Here is a 15,642-nt window from a genome sequence, read left to right on the forward strand (position 1 = left end):
CAGAATGTAGCTTAGAACAATGAGGATCTAGCTTACACTTGTCCACATTTCTTCTTTCTATATTCTTAGGGAGTAAAAAATGAATCTAGACTGTTTTTCAAGACATTGTAAATTTTATTTCTCAGGAATATGTTGAACTGTGAGCAGTTATATACAGGCATGAGATCCAATTTCATATTTCTTTTAAATGCTTTAAACAAAGTCACAGAATTCTGTACCACTGTATAGTGTAGTACTATAGATGGCTTTTTTCTTCCTTTCTCTTGTGGTAGTTTTTCAGAACTGGTTTGCCATTTATTTATTTATTCAACCTCTATGCCACCTATTTTGCCAAGACGATGCTAGGTAGCTTACAGTCATTCAATAAAATACCATATAAAGCATTTAAACAGTAAATGAAGACCACACATTTAAAATTCAGTTAGAATTCAACTAATCAAGGTGGAGAGGAAGGGAACAAAGTGCACACAGGGAGGAGGTGTCTAATCCACTAACCACCTCCAAGATGCTACTTCTCTAATGGGCCCCCAGGCCATTTGGCAGAGCCAGGTCTTCAAGCTCTTTCAGAAAGCCAAAAAGGTGAGTGCAGCTCTCATTTTAGGTGGCATTATGTTCCAGAGGATGGGTGCCATAGTAGAAAATACTCTTCTCTTGGAACTCTGCTAGCTGAAATTCCTTGACCAACAGGATCCCCAGCATGCCTCTTCTGCTGTCATGGATGGGGAAGGGGCTAATCCCATTGGAGTGAGATATTTCCGCAGATAACGTGGACCCATGTCATAGAGATGGGGCCCCCAATCCCTGGGCCGTAGATCGGCACCAAGCCCTGACATGCCAGAAACCGGGCCACAAAACAAGCAAAGCCCCATTCATGGGATGCAGGCAGTATGCATAATCACACCTTCTCCAGTCCGTGGAAAAACCTCTCCATGGAACCAGTCCCTGGTGCCCAAAAGGTTGGGGGCTGCTGTCACAGAGGGCTTTAAAGGCAATAACCTACACCTTCAGTTGGAACCAGAAGCAAACTGGCAACCAGTGTAGTTCATGGAACAGCAGTGTATCCACTCTTGAGATCTCAACAACTGTTCAGGAGGCTGTATTCTGTACCAGCGCTTCCTTCCTAAGGCTGAGAGGTGACTATCTCAAGATCACCCCAGTGACTTTGTGTCTAAGACAGGAAACTAGAAACTCCTTACTTCTAGGAAACTAGAAACTCCTTACTTCTAGCTTGATAAGTGCTACACCAAACTGGCTCTGTAGATAACTACATCAAAGAAAATCTCTTTGAATTGTCCAAATCTCTTTTTTTTCCCCTTCTAGGTTGTAATCGTAAACTTTTAAGCACACAAGAGGCAAAGTTTTCATGAGTTTTCATCTGGCTACTGGATGAAGCAGACCGAGTAGGAAAACGTAGGCTACAGTAATTGGCCTCGTGATTCCGCTGCTGGAATCAGCGGAACTGGAAACTAGTTTCACTGAGTTCAGTGGGGCTTATTAAAAGAGCCTTGGTGGAGCAGTGGGCTGATGCCTCCTTAAGTAACACCAGCTGCCTGCAATTAGTGCAGGTTCGCATCCCACCAGGCTCAAGGTTGACTCAGCCTTCCATCCTTCCGAGGTAGGTAAAATGAGGACCCAGATTGTTGGGGGCAATAAGCTGACTTTGTAATAATGCCGCTTGGGGTGTGTGTGAAAGCCCTAACAAGCAGGCATATACATAGAATGAAGGCTACTGCTAAGCTTGTAAGCCGCCCTGAGTCTTCGGAGAAGGGCGGGATATAAATGTAATAAAAATAAAATAAATAAATTTCCAACTGTAGTTGGCTTTAATTGCTCGTCGTCTTCTTTCTCTGCAAGATAAATCTGTAAAAAACAGAACCATATCAGAGTTTAGTGGGAAAGCCGTAGCCCTAGTACATCCATACAACCGACAATTACATTCCCACGAACAGCCACAGAGAAGTTCACATCTCTAGCCTCGCGGCACCTTACAGACGCACGTGCGTACAACCGCCCCTTTCCTTCTCGCCGCCTTCTCGCCGCTTTCCCGGCGTGCCTCAGTTCCTGAACCATAGAGTGGCTGGAGTACGAGCGGCAGCCCTTTCTGAAGTCCTCCCCCTTCTCTGCCTCTGTTTAGTGGCAGTCTTGGGAACGTCGGCGAGCGCTCAACATGGCGGGCGTGGAGCAAGAGGCCATCCCCGTGGAGGAGAAACACCTGAACGGAGAGCTGCTTTTGGAGCCCGAGGAAAGAGAAAGCGCCGGTGGGCCTGCCGCCGATGAAAACGCCAAGAAGAAACGCAAGAAGAAAAAGAAAAGCAAAGCAGGCGCAGTCGGTACGAGCGGACCTGGGCCGGGCAAGGCAAGCTAGGCTGGGGAGGCCCGGCCGCGACGGGGTAGGGAAAGGTTGGGAGTGGCCGAGGAAGCAACTTTTTCCGAAAGCAAGCGACTAGTCGCCTGAATAGGGGATCTGGGCACTGGAAAGCGTGAGAAGGGAACGAAGGTGTTGCCCGTATCAAGTTTGGATTCGAGCGCAGCAACAGTGGGCATGGCTGGCCAGGAGCCAGCCCTTGGTTCCCATGGAAAGGCGTTTGGATGATACCGGACGATCTCCCTTGTTCGTTATTCCCCGGTGCCGTAGCCGCTGCTGCTAGAGAATTTAGAAAATGTTTTCAGAAAGTGGTGGCGGGGAAGATAAAAGTCATTGCGTTATTAATGGTGGGCTACTATAATATATGAAAGTTAAATTTAGTGCGTGGTATTCAGGAGGATTTCTTGCATAAGAAATCTTGTCTTAAATGGCATCTTTCTGCTGCTCGGTAAAGAAACAGGGTTTGTGAACTGCAGTGACAGATATATTTAAAGGTAATAAATTAAGCACAGTCTTTCCAGAGATGAGGAGGAATTGTATTTAAGTTAAAAGAGTTCAAAATACATTATTTAATATGATGTTTTCAAAGAGGTCACTTAACTGATGACCTTATAGATGAAAGAAAGTCTAAATAGGTTGAGCAGTAAGGATAAAAGAAATTAACTATTGCAACATGGCACCAACCTGATTGTCATAGTTTGGAAAAAATAAGATATAGGAACATAACCTGATTGTGGAGTTAGAAAGTGTAAACCTATCTTAAAGAGTGAATAGATTTGAAATTATAGCTAACTTTCTAAAATGTATAGGTTTTTTAAATTTATCGTGAAGAATTATAGACCTGAGAAAAAGACATAAGATCACTGATATGTGGGAGTTTGACAATGGTGTTAATTTATCTGTTTATTTTGCAAGTAGGACAACAAGAGCCTGAAAGAGAGTTAGAAGCAACACTTGATGAGGTAGCAAACCAACTAGATAAACAAACACTGGAAGAAAAGGACAAAGATGATGATGATGAAGGTAAATATCATTTATGTGACTTTGTGCTAGAAGTATTTCTAAAATAAGAAAGAATGAGAATGGAGAATTGAAATTCATATTGAAACTTATATAGATTATTGTAAAAATGGTTTGGCTCATATAGTATTTAGCCATGGGATATTTAAATATGTTTACTGATTAAATAATAAGTTGCCAAAGATCTTTAGATTACAGTAGGTTAGAAATGCCAAAAATAAATAGGTCCATGTGTCACACTAACCCTGATTTACACACCTTGTAGGTTGATAGAAGAGTATCAAAAGCAAACAAGCCATGTTTTGGCTTAGGGCATATAAATTGTGGTATCTGCTCTTTGATTAAAAAACTGTACGTAATATATATAATATTATAGCATATATAATTAGAAAAAAGACTAATATACATATCATATTTGTTTTCAGCCTGATACATGGGACATATCAATAATATATTAAACCTACATGCTACCAACGACTGTCGGTGGCGCACAACAATTAATTTGTTAACTAGTTTAAAGTACAATGTAAACACTATCTGAAAAAGTGGATGACATGTAAATTTAAATAGTTTCATTGATACAAATACAGTGGTATCCACAGTAAGCTTGCATACACATAGTTAATGTTATTTTATGGAGTTCTTTGTGCTGCCTGAACTTGGTTGTTTGCACATATTTCATTATTCAACTAGCTGCCCAGAGTCATTTAGGAGAGATGGGTAGTATAGCAGTGCAATGAATAAATAAGTACAATAAACTAGGTAACATAATCAGTGCGATTGGCTGGGATTTGCTGTTTATATGTGCAGTATCTTGTTCTGCCAATTTTGTTCAGAATGTGGTTTCCTTCTTGGTAGTTCCTCCTTGTTTAGAACATTGTTTTCTGCTTGATTGTTTTTCTGGTGTTGATCCTTGCTTATTGGAGCATTGGCTGCTGGAGATGATGTCTGTGTCTAATCTTAAACTAAGCCAAATCTAAAAATGCTAGGGAATTTCTGGAAGCTTGGCATTTAGCCAAATCAGCCATGGGTAGACGTGAGCATAAACCACATTTACACAACTTTCAAAGAAATGATAAAAAATATAGGAACAAAACAAAGGTTAAAATGGGCAAAATTAATCAAAATTTACAAATCCTTGTTCTTATGGGAAAAAATGGGAATTGGGAACTCGGTGTGCCTTTTTTGAGATAGTTCAAAGAAAGCTAGGATATAAATAAAATAAACCATGATTGTGTGTGATCTAGTGCACAATATCAGCTGTATTTGTGATAAAACATTGACATGACTTTTTCAATATTTAATATTTTATTTGTTTTGTGTAGATGGTGAAGGAGATGGTGACAATGCAGCAGGAAAGAAAAAGAAGAAAAAGAAGAAAAAGAAAGGACGTAGGTGTTGGTTAAATATTGGTCATTATTCTATTTGTCTTCCATGAAATGTCCATGAAATACTACCATATTCTGAATAAAAGCAATGGTTCATTGCTTAGTTGGTTGCCTTATAGCATTGGCAAGCTCTTGAGCAACATTCTTACGTATTGGATTTGCCTTGTTGATTGGTGAAAAAAAGCTGATCTTCCATCTTGATTAAACTGTAGTATGAAGACAATTTAATATCTTGATTTCATCTTCAATGGATGCTTGCACAAATTTGGATTCTGAAATTAAACGTACTATCAAGTAATAAATTGTTCCTTTAAAATTTTAGCAGCAAAAGACTATCAGTGAGGCAAAGGATCTAATAAATGCTTTAAAATATTTATAAAATGAGTTTATGTATAGATAGAAAATGACTACAGGTAGTCCTCATTCAGTAACCATTTAAAGTTATGAAGGTACTGAAAGGGGATTTACAGTTGTTTCTAGTAGTTGTAATTGTTGCAGCAGCCTGTGGACACTTGATTACAATTCGTGTGCTTGGCCACCAGTTCACATGGTCCCACTATCACGTGGTTGCATGGTCCCACCGTCACATGATTTCCATTTGCGACCTTCACTTTGGCAAGCAAGTCAATCAGAAGCCAAGAGGAAGTTAAAAATGCTGATCATGAGACTATTCAGTGCTTCAACTGTGTGGGATTTGCCTGCTGCAACTACCGTCATAGATCAGTGTGGTCATGTGATATCACACTTTGTGACTTCACTTAGTGTTGTCCCAAAGGTGTTTTTTCAAAAGGTAACTGGACTTTCTTTGTTTTGCTTGAAGACATTTTGCTTCTCATCCAAGAAGCTTCTTCAGTTCTGACTAAATGGTGGAAGATGGAAGGATTTATATTCCTTGCAGAAATCTTTCCATTCTACACCATTCAGTTACAACGGAAGAAACCTCTTGGATAAGAAGTGAAACATTTTCAAGCAAAACGAAGTCCAGTTGCCTTTTGAAAAAGCACCTTTGGGACAACCAGGACCTGGATGACTGAGAATCTCCATAGACATTCACTTAGTGATGGAGTCTCTTGTCCAGATTACTGTTATTGAACGAGTTCTACCTCTATGGCATTATGCAGCATGCAGGTATGTTGTGGAAAAGGGTTCTCCAAACAATGATCTTTACAAAGATAAGCCAGTTTTTCTCTGTGAAATACAAATGTAAGACTAAACGGATTAAAACCTAAGGAACTGTAGTGTCTCTGTGTACATACATGAATACACAGACATACACTATTTTATTTTTAACAAAAGATATTCTTAATGCTTTATGAGCTGTATCAATTCTATCCTAGAGGCATGTGAAATATATGTTAATATGGTTGTAAAGAAACTCACATGGTATCCATAAGACTAGCAGTTTATCTAAAATTGGCCAAGAAAAACTTTGGGGGGGGAATTCTGAACAATTCTGAATTGTTTATTTAATATGTATTGTGTTTTTGACTAAAACTCAGACAATAAGCAAGGATTATTTTAAAAAGAAATATTTGTTGACAATGATTTTTTTTATTCTAAGACAGACTCAAAGTCTCTTTCTGCCAACAGCAAAGCTGCAGACAGATCCACCATCTATTCCAATATGTGATTTGTTTCCCAGTGGGATATTTCCAAAAGGTGAGGAATGCGAGTATCCAGCAACGCAAGATGGGTATGTATCTTGATTTGTCTTTTTCAGCGTAGGGTTCAAGACAGTGATAATTTAATTGATAATATATTACTTTCAAAAATTCATCTATACTTCAAATATTTTATTTTGCACTAATCTGGGCAAGGAATAGGTTTGGCATGCAATTGTATGATCTGTGGTATATCATAGTGTTTCTAATAATGGCAGCAGCATGTATGTATGCATGTGTGTATCAATATTGGCCTCAGAAAATGTATAACCAAAGAAAACCTATCCACAGGGCCTTACGTTTTGCACCACCCCAAAGATTGAGAAAATGGCCAGGTCTTTAATAGTGTCCTGAGCATCTACAGACTGGGAACCATCCACATGTCTGAAGAGATTCAATCTAGAGGATAGTCACCGAAACAGAGAGAGCACTTCCTAGATCCAAAAAGGTGATACTGCTTAATTGATGGGAGCAGGAATATACCTATTCTCCCAATCTAACTGACAGATGGAACCAACCAAAGACAAGTGGTCTCTCAAGTAAACAGATCCTATGCTATGAAAGGCTTTGTGGATGATAACCAGCATCATATTTTAAAAATTAGTTGCTGAAAAGTAGGTATGTTCGCAGCCTTAAGTTATTTATAAAAATAATAAAGGCAGAATCTAAATATATTATTTGCCTTCCAAATATGAGAAAATGGAATATGGTCATTGCAGGGTATGGCTGATAATTAGAAATAATGTGTGCTGGAACCCAAAAATCTATTTTTATCTCAGCAGATAATTTGTCAGAGGTATGTAGCTGATTATTACATTCTCAGAGTCAGAGTTGGTAGACTTCATAGAATTCTTCAAATTCTTCCTTTATACATGTAAAACTTCCAAGATTTGATTCCAATATTTTTTCTTGTATAAATAAACAGGGTTCACATACTATGCAAAGCATAGTTTGTTTGATAATACATAACTTGTTTATGAGTCCAAGAACTATAAATACATGGCTTGGCCTATGTGAATGTAGCCTAGTCATGATATAGTCAATAAACCATGATTCAGCATGTTCTGTAAACCCAGTCATAACGTAAATACAGTATTTTCATGTTTACAGGGAGTGCAGAATTATTAGGCAAGTTGTATTTTTGAGGATTAATTTTATTATTGAACAACAACCATGTTCTCAATGAACCCAAAAAACTCATTAATATCAAAGCTGAATATTTTTGGAAGTAGTTTTTAGTTTGTTTTTAGTTATAGCTATTTTAGGGGGATATCTGTGTGTGCAGGTGACTATTACTGTGCATAATTATTAGGCAACTTAACAAAAAACAAATATATACCCATTTCAATTATTTATTTTTACCAGTGAAACCAATATAACATCTCAACATTCACAAATATACATTTCTGACGTTCAAAAACATAACAAAAACAAATCAGTGACCAATATAGACACCTTTCTTTGCAAGGACACTCAAAAGCCTGCCATCCATGGATTCTGTCAGTGTTTTGATCTGTTCACCATCAACATTGCGTGCAGCAGCAACCACAGCCTCCCAGACACTGTTCAGAGAGGTGTACTGTTTTCCCTCCTTGTAAATCTCACATTTGATGATGGACCACAGGTTCTCAATGGGGTTCAGATCAGGTGAACAAGGAGGCCATGTCATTAGATTTCCTGCTTTTATACCCTTTCTTGCCAGCCACGCTGTGGAGTACTTGGATGCGTGTGATGGAGCATTGTCCTGCATGAAAATCATGTTTTTCTTGAAGGATGCAGACTTCTTCCTGTACCACTGCTTGAAGAAGGTGTCTTCCAGAAACTGGCAGTAGGACTGGGAGTTGAGCTTGACTCCATCCTCAACCCGAAAAGGCCCCACAAGCTCATCTTTGATGATACCAGCCCAAACCAGTACTCCACCTCCACCTTGCTGGCGTCTGAGTCGGACTGGAGCTCTCTGCCCTTTACCAATCCAGCCACGGGCCCATCCATCTGGCCCATCAAGACTCACTCTCATTTCATCAGTCCATAAAACCTTAGAAAAATCAGTCTTGAGATATTTCTTGGCCCAGTCTTGACGTTTCAGCTTGTGTGTCTTGTTCAGTGGTGGTCGTCTTTCAGCCTTTCTTACCTTGGCCATGTCTCTGAGTATTGCACACCTTGTGCTTTTGGGCACTCCAGTGATGTTGCAGCTCTGAAATATGGCCAAACTGGTGGCAAGTGGCATCTTGGCAGCTGCACGCTTGACTTTTCTCAGTTCATGGGCAGTTATTTTGCGCCTTGGTTTCTCCACACGCTTCTTGCGATCCTGTTGACTATTTTGAATGAAACGCTTGATTGTTCGATGATCACGCTTCAGAAGCTTTGCAATTTTAAGAGTGCTGCATCCCTCTGCAAGATATCTCACTATTTTTGACTTTTCTGAGCCTGTCAAGTCCTTCTTTTGACCCATTTTGCCAAAGGAAAGGAAGTTGCCTAATAATTATGCACACCTGATACAGGGTGTTGATGTCATTAGACCACACCCCTTCTCATTACAGAGATGCACATCACCTAATATGCTTAATTGGTAGTAGGCTTTCGAGCCTGTACAGCTTGGAGTAAGACAACATGCATAAAGAGGATGATGTGGTCAAAATACTCATTTGCCTAATAATTCTGCACTCCCTGTAAAGAGATAACTCTAATTACTTAACAGCTTAAAGAAACTTTGGGCATTTTTTGTAGTCATATGTCAAAAAGTGTTAATGTCAATTTTGAGTTGGATGAAAATTAGTATTTTGAAATGTTACATATTAGTGAATTCCGCTATCCCCCTCTGCACCCTCCCACCCCAAATTGAAATTCATCTGATGCTTGGTTTGTATTTCACTTTATGGTGACAAATATCTGACTTTTCAATATTAAAGGAGAACTGCTGCTTGGAGGACTACAAGTGATGAAAAGAGAGCACTAGATCAAGCAAATGAAGAGATCTGGAATGATTTCAGAGAAGCTGCTGAAGCCCATAGACAAGTGAGGAAATATGTTATGAGCTGGATCAAGCCTGGAATGACAATGATCGAAATTTGGTAATAATAATAAAAATATAGTAACATTTTTAAAAAATAGTGTAACATTTTAATGTAAAGATAGATGGCATAGTAGCTGACATTTTTGGTGGGTTTAACTTTTAATTATTTGTTGGTGTACAATGTTGTTGATGAATGCAGAAGCTTGGCATAATGATTCTGTAAAGCAATAAAAACTGTTAATTTGTTTTGAATAATTATATCTAGAGTTATAAGGTTATCAGTAGTTTCCCAGTATTATGCAAAACTATTTAAAATACTATGAAATATCTGTAGATTTGCATACCACATCAAAGCTTGCATAACATTTATACTTCTGAAACAGAAAATATTAGTCTTTATACAGTACTGTATAACGTCAATGGTATGCCTAGAAATAATGGACTACTAGAAACAACTGAAACATGGCTTCTATAAAGCTAAGTAAATATATGGAAAAAACCCTTTTATGCAATATAGGTGTTTGCTTTTCAGTGAAAAACTAGAAGATTGTTCACGGAAATTGATACGAGAAAATGGCTTAAATGCTGGGCTTGCATTTCCCACGGGGTGCTCTCTGAATAATTGTGCAGCCCACTATACCCCCAATGCTGGAGACCCAACTGTATTGCAATATGATGACATCTGCAAGATAGATTTTGGAACACATATTAGTGGTGAGTTCCTCTTTCTTAAAGTATAATTATATAATTTAATTGAAGGCAAATTACTTTATCTCCTTTGTGTCTAATTTCAGGTCGTATAATTGACTGTGCTTTTACTGTCACATTCAATCCAAAATATGACAGGCTCTTACAAGCTGTAAAAGATGCAACTAATACTGGAATAAAGGTATACTCTTTGAGAAATAGTACAGTTCTGTCCTTATCCATATACTGTAAAACTGAAGATAAAAATAATTTTCATTTCCTCTTGTATATGAACAGTGTGCTGGGATTGATGTTCGCCTTTGTGATGTTGGTGAGGCTATCCAGGAAGTCATGGAATCTTATGAAGTTGAAATTGACGGCAAAACCTATCAAGGTGATTTATTTTTCCAGCTAATATATGCGGTTATCCTGATGAAAACTGAAGTTTGCTTATCTATATATTATTTCTACAATAAAAAAATATTTTGAAGTTGATTTTTAAACATCAATATAGTCTTCTAAATTCTGAATACTGAGCTTTTAAAATTGTTTATTTCAGAAAGTGTAATTTGTCTAGTTTATATATATATGTAAATCAGCCAAAGCTTATGAAAAGGCGCAGTGTCCATTAAATCTCACTTTTCCTGTGATATTTTACACTGTCCTCTTAATTACATACATATATTTATCTTCGTATTTTACATTTTATGTAGTGAAACCTATTCGGAATCTGAATGGACACTCTATTGGGCCATACAGGATACACGCAGGCAAAACTGTGCCCATTGTGAAAGGAGGAGAAGCAACAAGAATGGAAGTAAGTATAGATACAATCTGATCCTACTCATGCTTACTTGGAGGTCCCATTGATTTCAATGCTTTGAACTTCCACTAAATGTTTGCTCATCAAAATTAACAGTTTAAGATGTCATGAGGTGTGTTAAAAATCAAATATGCAACACCATATTAGTACAGTGTATTGATGCTTGCCATTTTGCTGATGGATAGTCTTCACTGGTAGTTTCATGTAATCATTGAATAAAAAGGGTCCCTATGGTCTTCACAAGAAAAGATCTGTCACCACTGAATGGATTGCTCCATTAGGAACTTTGTAAAATATTAGAACAAAAATATGCATTCACTTTGAAAACTGCTAATTTGCAGGAAGTAAATATGTTGACTCTAAAGTGTATTTTGCACATGTACTGTTTTGCAGATATGTACAATTTTCAGAAATTCTACTATAGTTAAACAATAGCTTTTTTAAAAATAGGTAGAGTAGAGCCATAGTAGAGCCATAATGCTAAATTAGAATTCCGTAGAATCTAAATCTTATAGCTGTATATTTAAAACGAATGAGATTTAGATAACAATGCGAAACAAACTATGAATTAACTTATTAGTTAATTCAGCCACTCTTCCTGACATGGGGAATAAAATGATTTAAGTTTCTTCTTGATAAAAAAATGGCATATGTTATGTGTAAACAGGATTATGGCTAGATTGATTTTGGAGGGGGTATCCCAGCTCAGATAAATAATTTTGAAGATATTATATACTCTATAAACCTATGTTTTTTTTTAATAGGAGGGAGAAGTTTACGCTATAGAAACCTTTGGTAGCACAGGAAAGGGGGTTGTTCACGATGATATGGAATGTTCTCATTATATGAAGAACTTTGATGTTGGACATGTGCCAATAAGGTTAGTGCTGATTTTATTGCATTATATGAAAATGTAACTGCTTATATTTGGGGGGAAAAGATACCGTCAAATTCAAAACTTGAAAATGGTGGTAAGAACATAGTGCTTATATGAAACATAGTTCTCTTGTGATACATACAAAAATAGAAGTTGTGTTTATTTCTCTGAGCAGATGGGAATGTCTTTACTAATATACAACATAACAATGCACTTTCAAATGAGTAATAAAAAGTAGGTGAACTATCACCAAAAAGTGCTTTATTGGCATATTAAAGCAGACATCTCTGCCAAACGAAAAGTTCATGGGATAAGCAAAAAAAAATATGGTATAAGCAATCCTTGAAGATGAATTTGGAGGTCATATTTCAAAGTTACACTTAGCTTCTTTGGCATGGTTTAGGCCTTTCTAGCTCTGAAAATGGTGAGTTCATGTGGCATGTTACCATTTTGGGGTTTGGATCTATTGATGGATAAAGCAAGAGGAAAAATTAGATTTGGACAAATTATAAATTGGTATATCAGTGTAATATCTGCACATCAAATAAATTGGTATCCTAATTTTGTTCCTTCAAGTTACCACAAATGACTTCAGTTATTTATTTGCTTGCATTTTTATTATGCTTGACCTGACAGCTCATAAAGGAATCATACTGACATGTCATCATAGTAATAAAACGCTGGTAAAAACGTGTGAAGTGTAAAGACTATTCACGTTGTGGGCAATATCGATTTCAGTGATTGCATATTAAGGATCGAATGGTTATTGAAAAGAACCCATCCCCAATCATAAGGAATGTGTGCGATCACTAAAGAATGAAAATTCACAATGATTAATAGATGTTTTCCTGAAAGGAAATAAAGCCAATAAACCAAATAAAGCTGCACTGCACTTCTTAAATTTGCTCATTATCATGTTCTTTGATCACGATCCTGTAAAACACTTTTCCAGGCAGTTTTAACAGGCTAATCTTGTTGTAGCTTTTGCATCCACTCTTACTACCTTTCCCTTTGTATAAGTGAACAGTATTGGTATTTCCAGTATTTCTAGTTGTCAAGCAAGTTTTCACATACAAAGAATTTGCCCAGTCACTCTAAAAGCAATCCACCTCTACATAATTTCTCATCTTAATTTTTGCAGGATTCCTTATATGATTGTTCTTATCAGTAGACATCCTTATCATTCCCCTAAGCATCCTTGTTCATAACTTCCCATTTGTGTAGTTCCACATGATTCTGTAAAACAATTATTTTAATTATTCCAAGCATCTCTTATGTCTTTCATTACATCTATTTTTATTCTACTGGGACATTTTTTTTCATTCATTCTACTTTCGCTCTCATTTCATTTTTTTAAAAATAGATTACTCTCTATCCCTGTTATTGAAAGCCATGTACTAATAAGCTGCCCAGAGGAGCTGATCATGTTGAATGTCTGATCTGATTCTGTATAATTATTTCAATTTTCATTAATACCTGCTTTAAACTTATGCATTTATTATTCTCTTTCTTTTAGGCTTCCAAGAGCAAAACACTTGCTGAACGTGATCAATGAAAATTTTGGTACTCTTGCCTTTTGCCGTAGATGGTTAGATCGTCTGGGAGAAAGTAAATACCTAATGGCACTGAAGAACCTATGTGACTTGGGTATAGTGGACCCATATCCTCCTCTGTGCGATATTAAAGGCTCATACACAGCACAGTTTGAGCACACCATATTATTGCGTCCAATGTGCAAAGAAGTTGTCAGCAGAGGAGATGACTATTGAAATTTCAAAGCCATTACCTCACTTATGTACTCTGTTGGAACATGTTATAACAGAATAAATTTGCAGCCTGTTTTAACAGTCAACTCAATGTGATAACTTTCCATGGTCCGAAGAAAAGAATTTAATCAAAGGCAAGTTCTCTAATGTAACTAAGAAAAAAACCAGCTACTGGGGCTTCTAGAATATTTCAGATTACTTCTATATTTTTCTTTGGTGAGAAATATGCTACAAAGTGTTATTTTTAGTTTGGAATGGGTTATACATATTGTTTGAAATAATTCTGAAAAAATGCTTTTCAGGTATTTATATTACCACACTCTTACTTGAATGCTTTGAATGATCATAAATGATTTCTGCACCTAAAGCTGTCTTTGCTGTTGCCTTTTAAACTGCCTGGAATGCATTTTGTAAATTAATAAATCAATAAATCACAAATTCAAATAGTTTTTAAAAGTGTCACAATCCAAGGCAGTTAACACACTGGAAAGTCTCTCCCACTAACCCACCTGCTGTTAAGAAAAAGTTTCCAGTGTAAGCACAGCAAGCAAATACAAAGCATGATTTAGTTTTCAATTACATTGTGTACATGTTTATTTTGCTTCCTTATTTTGCTTTGAATTTATTGGGTTTTCTTTCTGATATGCTTTATATAATAGAGTGGGCTAGGACTGGCCATTTTTCTTGCAGTGAAATGCTATACTTTTTTAAACCTTACAAGGGCTTTAAGAGAAAAAAATGGTGAATCATGATGGGCTGGCATAGAATTTGAGCGAATTTTGCAGCTGCTTGACCTGGTTGCAAAATTAATTAAGCAGCACTGAAGGGGCAACATATGGTAAATCCAAGGCTTAGACTTGGAATTTTTAAAAAAACCAGTGTAAATACTTCTATAGTATTTTTAGAAAACTGCAGTGGTGTGCAATATAGAGAATTGCAATGATGTATCCTTGAAGTCACCTAGAATCAAACTCGGAGGCCATTTTTTTAGCACTGTATTGCTTATTAAAATAGTACAGTGTTGCTTATTGTATTGCTTATTAAAACCCTCTCAAATTTCAAGTGTGGGATCTGTTGGGTGAATTCTGGAGGCTACCACTGAAATAGGCTAGTACATTTATTCTTTGCCATTCCTGTATGATAAACACTAGCTAGTGTTCATATTCCTGTTCTATATCAGGCTATTTATACTAACTACAGTGTGAGCTTCTATATTTTTTAATTTATTAGGAATTTTTACTTATAAAGGCTTGATACAAGTAGTTCATCTCCTATGCAGTATGGTTGAAGCGAATCAAAATCACACAGGATCATTCTGTTCTTAACATATAAAAAGTTTGAAGCATAATGCTTTTTGTTCTGTTCAAACCAGGAATATTAAATCAACTTATAATGTTTGCATATATGATTAATAGAACATTTAACAGTTGATCCAAAGGTTAAAATTGTTAAATATGTTGGTGAAGCTACTGTGTAGTAATTGCAGGGCTTATTAAAGTATTATATGAACTATTTAAGAGATTTCTTACTTGCAGTACTGTTTAATTTGGGCATTTTGAAGCTGCTAAAATATATTATAGCTTTGCCAAGCAATATTTTTGGTTATTGCAATTAAAAATACATGATGCTGAATTCTTAAGAAGCCAGAAAGGATACTTCAGTTTTAATAACTTTCCATGTTTTTGTAGACACTAAAAGAATATTTTAAACATTGAGCTCTTATTATTTGTGTTAGAAAAAGTATACATGTAAAAGACTGCAAGCAAGTTGTCATCAGGAGGCTGCTGGGATGTGGCTTAATGTACTGCAAAAGTTTCACAAACCTTGGGGAGAACTGATGAGAAATCAAGTATAATTCCTAGGGGAAAAGGAGAAAGAAAAATAGAAACAAGAGGATACCAGAATAAGAGAAATGTAGTAGGAATTTAGAATGAAGTATCTGTTACCATATGGACGCGGTGGCTCAGTGGGTTAGGATGCTGAGCTTGTCGATCAGAAGGTTGGCAGTTTGGCGGGTCGAATCCCAAGTGCCGCATAACAGA

General features: G+C 36.9%; 1 protein-coding gene across 2 annotated transcripts; it reads left to right on the top strand.

Annotated features, from left to right (window-relative positions):
* Positions 1–2,066: 2,066 nt before the first annotated feature.
* Positions 2,067–14,995, top strand: METAP2 (methionyl aminopeptidase 2). 2 transcript variants are annotated; one of them, XM_083365987.1, is made up of 11 exons: positions 2,067–2,330; positions 3,281–3,388; positions 4,711–4,776; positions 6,364–6,466; positions 9,344–9,505; positions 9,980–10,161; positions 10,242–10,336; positions 10,432–10,528; positions 10,848–10,951; positions 11,722–11,837; positions 13,351–14,995. In XM_083365987.1, exons 1-11 carry the CDS (start codon positions 2,168–2,170, stop codon positions 13,601–13,603), a joined length of 1,449 nt encoding a protein of 482 aa, XP_083222113.1. In that variant the 5' UTR covers positions 2,067–2,167; the 3' UTR covers positions 13,604–14,995. The 2 variants fall into 2 exon arrangements, with proteins under 2 accessions (XP_083222113.1, XP_083222114.1); XM_083365988.1 differs by having other exon boundaries at positions 2,071–2,330; positions 3,284–3,388.
* The last annotated feature ends 647 nt before the right edge of the window (positions 14,996–15,642 follow it).

This window comes from Vipera ursinii (genome assembly GCF_947247035.1).
Source record: "Vipera ursinii genome assembly, chromosome: 6".
Classification (NCBI taxonomy): Eukaryota; Metazoa; Chordata; class Lepidosauria; order Squamata; family Viperidae; genus Vipera; species Vipera ursinii.

Coding starts and splice junctions, on each gene's coding strand:
- METAP2 (XM_083365987.1), top strand. CDS start 2,168: ATGGCGGGCGTGGAGCAAGAGGCCATCCCCGTGGAGGAGAAACACCTG. Junction 10,529..10,847: donor TGACGGCAAAACCTATCAAG/GTGATTTATTTT, acceptor CATTTTATGTAG/TGAAACCTATTCGGAATCTG. Junction 10,952..11,721: donor GAGAAGCAACAAGAATGGAA/GTAAGTATAGAT, acceptor TTTTTTTAATAG/GAGGGAGAAGTTTACGCTAT.